The 8,299-nt window shown below is 35.5% G+C and overlaps 2 protein-coding genes across 7 annotated transcripts; one reads left to right on the forward strand and one right to left on the reverse strand.

Annotated features, from left to right (window-relative positions):
• Nucleotides 1–7: 7 nt before the first annotated feature.
• Nucleotides 8–1,203, forward strand: LOC121203451 (COX assembly mitochondrial protein 2 homolog). 3 transcript variants are annotated; one of them, XR_005925121.1, is made up of 4 exons: nucleotides 8–147; nucleotides 257–449; nucleotides 566–790; nucleotides 878–1,203. XR_005925121.1 is itself a non-coding variant. In XM_041110550.1 (3 exons), the coding sequence occupies exons 1-3, from the start codon at nucleotides 540–542 to the stop codon at nucleotides 971–973; spliced, it is 246 nt and encodes an 81-aa protein (XP_040966484.1). In that variant the 5' UTR covers nucleotides 154–539; the 3' UTR covers nucleotides 974–1,203. The 3 variants fall into 3 exon arrangements, 1 of the variants encoding a protein (XP_040966484.1); XR_005925120.1 differs by having other exon boundaries at nucleotides 257–790; XM_041110550.1 differs by lacking the exon at nucleotides 8–147 and having other exon boundaries at nucleotides 154–584; nucleotides 686–790.
• A 2,169-nt stretch (nucleotides 1,204–3,372) lies between these two features.
• On the reverse strand, nucleotides 3,373–6,548 carry LOC107928894 (uncharacterized). Of its 4 annotated transcripts, none has more exons than XM_016860172.2 (2): nucleotides 6,380–6,548; nucleotides 3,373–5,500 (listed from the first exon to the last, which is right to left on the reverse strand). In XM_016860172.2, exon 2 carries the CDS (start codon nucleotides 5,323–5,325, stop codon nucleotides 3,553–3,555), a length of 1,773 nt encoding a protein of 590 aa, XP_016715661.2. In that variant the 5' UTR covers nucleotides 5,326–5,500; nucleotides 6,380–6,548; the 3' UTR covers nucleotides 3,373–3,552. The 4 variants fall into 4 exon arrangements, with proteins under 4 accessions (XP_016715661.2, XP_016715664.2, XP_040966485.1 ...); XM_016860175.2 differs by having other exon boundaries at nucleotides 3,373–5,491; nucleotides 6,380–6,545; XM_041110551.1 differs by having other exon boundaries at nucleotides 3,373–5,491; nucleotides 6,193–6,545.
• Between the last annotated feature and the right edge of the window lie 1,751 nt (nucleotides 6,549–8,299).

Consider the following 8,299-nt stretch of genomic DNA (forward strand, 5'->3'; position numbering starts at 1 on the left):
TGCTCAAGTCGATGACACATAGTCCAAGAGCAAAATTTCAATGCAATTTTTTTCTTTTCACCATACCTTTTATCTACCAGTTGCGTAATCATCAAGGATGGGGAGGTTATAGCCTCCGGTAGAAATCGAACCACTGAGACACGAAATGTAAATAAATCTTGCCCTTTCTTTCATTAGTTTGACGTTTAATTACAATCCATTCGATTCTCAGCCGGCGCCGTTCAGGCAAAACTCACTCTCTCCACTCGATTCTCAGCCGGCAGCCGCTACAACCCATCCCTCACAGCCTCTTTCCGTCGCTCAACTCAACCCTTGCAATCGGCAGTCAGTCGCGCAACTCGCAAGCAGTGCAATCGGTAGTCAGTCGCGCGGCTCGCAAGCAGTGCAATCGATAGTCAGTTGCGCAGCTCGCAAGCAGCAAGCTCGTCGCCGCCGTCTCACACCCTGAGGTTTCTGCAAATTTATCAATAGGTTCATTTGAAATCTGTTGCTTGTTTAAATTTCATAATACAGATCGTTGAATTTATTCTGCTGGAAAAATGCACCCTCCTCTGACTTTACACAGGCATCCTATGTGTGCTGAAGTAAGTACAAACTTGGTGTTGAATCTAATATTTTTAGCTGTTGGATTGGAAGGAAAGTTTGGTTCTTGTTAAATTAATCATATGACTTTATCTTTTGGCAAATCATCGAGGAATTCCAAAAGTGTCATTTAGAGCATCCAATAACTAAATTCTTCGGTGAATGTACAGAATTAAAGATAAAGCTCGATCGCTGTTTCCGACAGGAAGTGAGTTATTCTCAGCTCTAGGGGGAAATTCAGTTTTTAGTATCATTGTCGTGACTCTGTTTGAAACACGAAGTTTTTATTTGGCAGAAAGCTTTGAAGAGGAAGGCCAATTTTGAACAGAGTAAGAAACTGAAAGAAAGACTTCAGGCGTTAAGGAAGGAAACTGCTGAAAACGATTCATGAATCTATAGCAATTCATGAATTTGTTTTACGATGCTGTGGTTGGTTGGGCCACTTGTATTTGGTTGCTGCTACAAAAAATTGTTTAATTGTTTCCGTTACCTACTTGAGAATGATATATGATGAACAAAGATATGGTTCCTTCTTGATTTTACATAAAGAAACTTTGATTGTATACCTATGTCCTTGGACTGCTGAAAATCTTAAATAACAATCCCTTTACTTTATTCTTCCGCATCGAGCTCAATTATCATAACCTGCAGTTTTTTAAATGTTTGACCTCTAATGTTGATCCACTTAGATGACAATAGAAACCTTTAAGGTAGTTGCCATTGTGTTTAAACTGAAATCTTTGCTAGTATTATGTTTTCTCTAATTACTTCCCTTACTATTCTCCTCTCATCTAGGTTCACACTTTAAAAGCTAGAACCACTTGTTTTCTGCACGAGGTAATGGGCAATCAAGCAAATGGAGGAAGACTAGGTTGCCAAAACAATAATTTTATCATTAGTGATAGAAGAAAGGGTTTATTAATTAAACAAAAAAGAGGAAGAAATATGACCAAATCTTGCTAGTTTTCTGTATATAAAACTCTGATCCTGCTAGTTTGAGGTGAATGTCCCAAGCAATAGGGCTTTGTTTAACAGTGATGGAATCAATGTGTTTGAATTAGCTTTATCTAGAATTAAACAGCAAATTTTCCTCAGTAGCTACGGTCTTCTTATCTGCAAATTCTCTTAAAAATCGAAATAGTTTAATAGCAAAACCGAAAAAGTATAACTAAGAAAAGCTTGAAGTTCGATCCCAATAGCAGAGCTAGTTCTGTGTTTCTAAGTACTAATACAAGTATGAACTCCATGAATTCAAGCTTTTTCCTTTTTCTGTCAATTTATGTTTGCTTCTGATTCTTAAAGTCCTTAACATAGGTGCTATATTCTTCTTTGTACTTGGGTCTGCTGTGGAATGTTAATAAGGCTTTTTCTGCTGTTGAAATCATTGACAAAGTGCTTCATTTTATTCTCAGAATTAAAAACTGAATCCAGATGTTCATGAAAAAGGCATTTGATTGCTTCTGGCATGGTTTGATCCTTTACTACACTGTTCCAATAGTCCCCCTGGTTCTTTTCTTGCTTAAGGTTTGCAGACTACCCAAGAAAAGATGTGTATAAACATCAATAAAGCGCGATCATGAAACAAACATAATTGAATGAAAACCAGGATTATGGATTATTTTGAACAAATTTCATAGAAAAACATACAGAAACTGGTTTTTAGTTAGTCAGTTGCTGCTCTAAGATTATATGTGCAGTAATGGTTACCAGAAAGCAGAAAATGAAGAATCTTCATGTCTTTTACATGTTAGTTTGAAGAGAAGGGATTGGATCATACCATTAATAGAGTTTGTAAGACCATGACTGATGCTTAAAATGGAGTGCATGGAAAAAAGTGTATGTCGTATCAATTCTAAGATTTGAACTTTTGGTACTAAAGAGAGGAAAAAGAAAAATGAATTTGAACTGGGTATTGAGTGGAGCGAAGAACTGAAGGATTTAAAGAAAAAGTTTGTGGGAGCAAAAACCAACTTATCCTATAACATAAGTCAATTGGAGAGCAAAAGATGGGATAAATGTTCCCAAATCTCACCCAACTCTACTTGATCAATCAATTCAATTATTCTTGAAGAGCTACTTCAATTAGAACAATGGACTCTGCCATCCATTCCCCAACTGGTTTATTAATTTCAATTAAGATTGTTTCGACTAATTTTGCTATGCGACTGTACACCGTGCAATGGATAAGGGGAACATAAGAAGCAGTGTTAGTATCCTTTGACTGGGTTGGAAGCGTGCACTATTTGATCTTGTTGTACTAAGGTTTGAATTTTGGAAGGAAAGATACAAATGCATTGTTGACTGTACAGTACAAGGAAATACAAGGAAATACAGGATTAGGTGGCCGTACAGTACAAGGAAATACAAACTTGACCTACAACTCAACAAAAAGTTTCAAGAGCTACTCCCATGCTTTACTCTTCCAGCCACTGCCTACTTCACGTAATGAAACGTATCAATTTTTGGTGACTTTTGTCAGTTAATTGACAGTTTTGGTTAAAAAAAAGGTCAATTGGTTGTTTTTTTTTTCCATAAAAAGTCAATTGGCTTTTCGCTAAAAGCTTTTTTTAACCCTTTAACTTCATATTTTTATTTTTAATCTTTCATCTTTAAATATGCAGTGGTGATAGTTCAAAATATATAAAAAAAAATTAAATTTTGTTAATAAATTCAACAAGGATCCGGAAGACACATTCTACTGGATGTATTTGAGTGCAATTGAGTGCAATAAAAGGCCCGACTGAATTTCTCATCAAGAGCAAAAGTTGCAAAACTAAAGCCAGAGCCATAGGAACTTGAATCCAGTTATACATACATACATACATACATACATACATACATACATACATACATACATACATACATACTGAGGGAGATAAAATGGAGATTTCCTATTTCACATTGGGTGTAGGATTAAATATGGCCACCCTAGTACCATGTTCATAATCTACAATCTACTTAAGCATAAAATTAGATCCTACAAGGCTCGAACTGCTCAATACCCTTCATAATATCTGCTTTGCAAGTTGTTTTATAGTGACCAGTCTGGTTACATCTGCTACAATGCACCGTGTGTTTCTCACGATTAAGCTCCTCTACGCATATCCGTTTCTTTTCAGGGCGTCCTGGTGGCCGGCGAAACTTGGGCGGTCGTACAACTTGGGCATCCTCATTCAAAGTACTAGGCGCCTCACCGAACTTGTTCCAGTCTATCTTCTGAGGAATGGGGTATATCTCTTCTGAATATGCCTCACAATAACTGGCAACTGTAAAGCATTTCTCTGCGAAAGCATATACATCTTTTCGGCATGACATGATTGCTGCCGCAGCATGTGCACAAGGTATTCCATAAAGTTGCCAATCACGACATGAACAAGCGTGTTTCCCAATATTCACAATGTCTGATCGTTCAGCTGATATAACCTCAAATTCTACTTCATCTGACCGCAGAACTTGATATGTTGATGCACGGCTGATAACTTCTCGCATGCGTGTCTCAGCACTAGGGGCTAGTACAGAAAACCAAGAATGACTTCTAGTTCGACGGTCCTCAAACTCAGACATCAATTTGTTGTGAATTTGCTCAACCACCTGTATTATGGGTAACTCTCGAGCATCTAGAATCCACCGATTAAATTCCTCAATGTTTGATGAGAGGTGCCCATAACGTGTCCCTTCGAAATACAACAATGCCCAGCGGGAAGGAGGAAATTGCTGTATCCACTTTGCAGCTTCAGGAGAAGCCTCCTCTATTTCAGCCATTTTCTCTTTAAAAGCAGTCGTAGTTGTAGCATATGCAGCTTTCCAGAGAAGATGGACAAGCCTTGAGTTCTTGAACTCTTTGCTAATGCTTTCACTAAGATAGCGCATGCAAAAGGCCTGACAAGAATTTGGGAACTTTCTCCTTACTGCATCTAAAGTGCCTTTTTGACCATCTGATAGAAATGTGAGCTGTGGCATTTTCTCAGAATTCATCTCCAAAGCCTTATGCAACTCTGATAAGAACCAGATCCAGCTATCATCGTTTTCTGTATCAACAATGCCAAATGCAAGAGGAAATAAACCACCATCAGCATCAAAAGCAGTTGCTGAAAGCAAAGTACCAAGGTATTTGCTTTTAAGCTGGATTCCACCAAGCCCAACAATAGGCAAGCATCCACTCAAGAATCCACATATGGATGCATGAAAGGAAATAAACAGCCGCTGGAAACGGTTATCTGCACCAGTGGTGAATACCTCTGCAATACTTCCAGGGTTTGTTTTCTTTATTTGCTCACAAAATGTGGGAAGCATGCAGTATCCTTCTTCTGAAGAGCCATAAATAGCAGCAAGTCCCCGTTCCTTTGCACGCCAAGCTTGCTTGTATGGTATGATGATCCCATATTGTTTATGAATGTCATGCAATATATCCTTTGGCTTGTAATTGATGTTATCCCGTAGTCGTTCCTCTATAAAACTCACAATCCAATCCACAGAAGCTTGATGGTGCCCATTTTGTGCATTTTTCCCACAAGTATGTGTTCCTTCAAGACTTCTAATTGTGAAAGTTGGAGCACTGGGAAGCTTAACTGCACGAATACGCCATGGACATCCTTCTGAAGCGCACTTAGCAAAGTAACGGATAAGGTCACCCTTTACAATACGCAGCTCAAAGTGCTGTGCAATGGCAGCTTCCTTAATAGCGTTACGGAAGGCCTTGACATCAGGGAACTCCTGACCAACAACAAAAGTGTGGTCTTCCATGGGGCAACCAATACAAATTATGATTTCATTCCATGCAATGACCAACTTACCATTGTCTTACCCAAGAAGGCAAGAGAGCTAACTTTTTTCAGTCAGGTAAAGAAGTTAAGAGGGCCAACAATTTTGAAGCCAACGAACAAACCATTCAGAGAGCTCCACATGAGCACTGTGAAGACTAACCATAACAAAATGAAAATTTGACATTAACAGAAGTATACGAATACCGACAACTGCTTAAAATTAAATTTCATGAAAAGTGAAAATTGAGAAGATATGATTCAAATGGTTCACATCTGACCATATGTACAAACAACCAAAGCATGAAATAAGCAATACCTAATTCATTGGAAACATGCATAATAGTATAACTGTATTGCTAGGAGACACAGGAGTATCCTAGACATACTTTATATTACTATCTTAACTGAATAAACGAAACCACGCCATCCTTCCTAAAGATGAAAGCTAATTGCTAAACAGCCAATCTTCATATTTGCAAGCAGCAATTTACTTCTAAACAAGGAACAAATACTAGTAATAATCTATTAAAACCAGGCTCTCAACTCATCTACCAAAACAAAATGCTTATATAATGTAAAAACTCAAACTTTTGAACAGCTTACATTTTACAACAGTGATTACAATGGAAATGTCCTCATAATTTCAAATAATAATTTTTATTTTATTTTATTTCGCATGTATCCTTTTGAGCTCAAATTACTCTACGAAAGTTTACAAGAGGAAAATCCAGAAAGAAAATAAGAGAAAAAAACTACCACGCCACTTTAATAGCTACTTTCAAGCACCAAGAAAAAGAACAACTTTTGAAAATGTAAAGAAAAATTGAAATAAGGAAATCATTCTAACCTTTTCCCGTTATTAAGACTCCCATGCCAATAACAACAAAACCAAAACAAAATTACGTCCAAAGAAAGGAACTTTCAACCAAAAAGAAAAAACAGGGGAAATAAAGATGAAAAAGATAAAGCTAATGACCAATCATTTAGCAAAAAGAAAATCGAAATCTTTTCTCATAGAATGATTTTTAGCTGACCTTAAATAGATTTGAAGAAGGTTAGTGGAAAGATCTAAAGAGAAGAAAGTAATCTTCTTCAATTCGTTTTGGTGAATGATTTGGGAGTAAAAGTTCAGGAATTGGGAGAAGATTAGGGTTGATTTGGTCACGTTAAGGATATTATTGTCTTTTTCAAATCTATACATGAGTGTGTTCCGATTATACCGTTATTTTTTTTGTACTTGTATATTTTACCTTTTTAAGTTGGACGGAATTTTTCTAATTTTCTTTTTGATTGAATTTAGTATTTGAGTTTTTCTTTTTATTTACCTATGTTTTTTTATTAAAATACATATGTCAAATATTTATTGAAGCATATGATATTTAATTTGGATATCAGATTGGTTGAAATTACCATAAAATAGAAGAAAAAAACAATGCAAAATACATCTAGAAGAAATACTAAAATAAAATAAAACATCTACCTAAACTTTTTAAGAGTTTTTATTAATTTTATAAACAGCTGATTTTATATTAGATATCTTTTTTTTTTGCTTAGGAAGGGAAGTCAACAATTACCATCCTGTAGAAACATTACAGTCATTGAACAACAAAGTAAGAAGGCTCCTATATAACTAATTCTATTTATATAATTAATGGTGCACATAAAAGCCTTATAACTTAAAAAAGCACACTGAATTTTGTGTTGAGCAAAACCAGGGGCTATGGGTTAGATAATCCTTATTTTTGTTTTGTAGTATAGTTATGCGTTAACAATAAATTAATTTAATTGGTAAATTTTAATTACTCTCATTACTTATATATTTCTAGCAAAGAGAATGAAATATTCTTGCTTCTTTTGAAGAGGTTTTATATTTTACAAAAATTATTACTCGTATTTTTAATTTTTAGTTTAAAATTGTACTAATTATGCCTTATTTTATGTCGAACTATTATAATATATATAATAAATAAGTTTTTCCCTCGAGGCATTAGGATGTATTCATTTACATTGGTAAAATACAATTGCTTGCAAAACTTGTCTTAAATATTAAATTATGAAATTTGGTGATGGTAAAATTGAGTATGTAGTTGAATCACAAAGTTTGGGGGTGAAAAGAGAAGAGGGATTGTTGAAGGTGGCTTTTCTTCAGACAGAGTTGGCTTGATAATACCAACAAATCATCAAGGTAAGAGAGATTGGTCCATTTGAAACTCAAAACATGCATTTCCTTGTATTTCATCAACAATGCATTTGTATCTTTCCTTCCAAAATTCAAACCTTAGTACAACAATATCAAATAGTGCACGCTTCCAATCCAGTCAAAGGATACTAACACTGCTTCTTATGTTCCCCTTATCCATTGCACGGTGTACAGTCGCATAGCAAAATTAGTCGAAACAATCTTAATTGAAATTAATAAACCGGTTGGAGAATGGATGGCAGAGTCCATTGTTCTAATTGGAGTGGCTCTTCAAGAAAAATTGAATTGATTGATCAAGTAGAGTTGGGTGAGATTTGAGAACATTTATCCCATCTTTTGCTCTCCAATTGACTTATGTTATAGGATAAGTCGGTTTTTGCTCCAACAAACTTTTTCTTTAAATCCTTCAGTTCTTCGCTCCACTCAATACCCAGTTCAAATTCATTTTTCTTTTTCCTCTCTTTAGTACCAAAAGTTCAAATCTTAGAATTGATACGACATACACTTTTTTCCATGCACTCCATTTTAAGCATCAGTCATGGTCTTACAAACTCTATTAATGGTATGATCCAATCCCTTCTCTTCAAACTAACATGTAAAAGACATGAAGATTCTTCATTTTCTGCTTTCTGGTAACCATTACTGCACATATAATCTTAGAGCAGCAACTGACTAACTAAAAACCAGTTTCTGTATGTTTTTCTATGAAATTTGTTCAAAATAATCCATAATCCTGGTTTTCATTCAATTATGT

This window comes from Gossypium hirsutum, unplaced genomic scaffold (assembly GCF_007990345.1).
Source record: "Gossypium hirsutum isolate 1008001.06 unplaced genomic scaffold, Gossypium_hirsutum_v2.1 scaffold_991, whole genome shotgun sequence".
Taxonomy (NCBI): domain Eukaryota; kingdom Viridiplantae; phylum Streptophyta; class Magnoliopsida; order Malvales; family Malvaceae; genus Gossypium; species Gossypium hirsutum.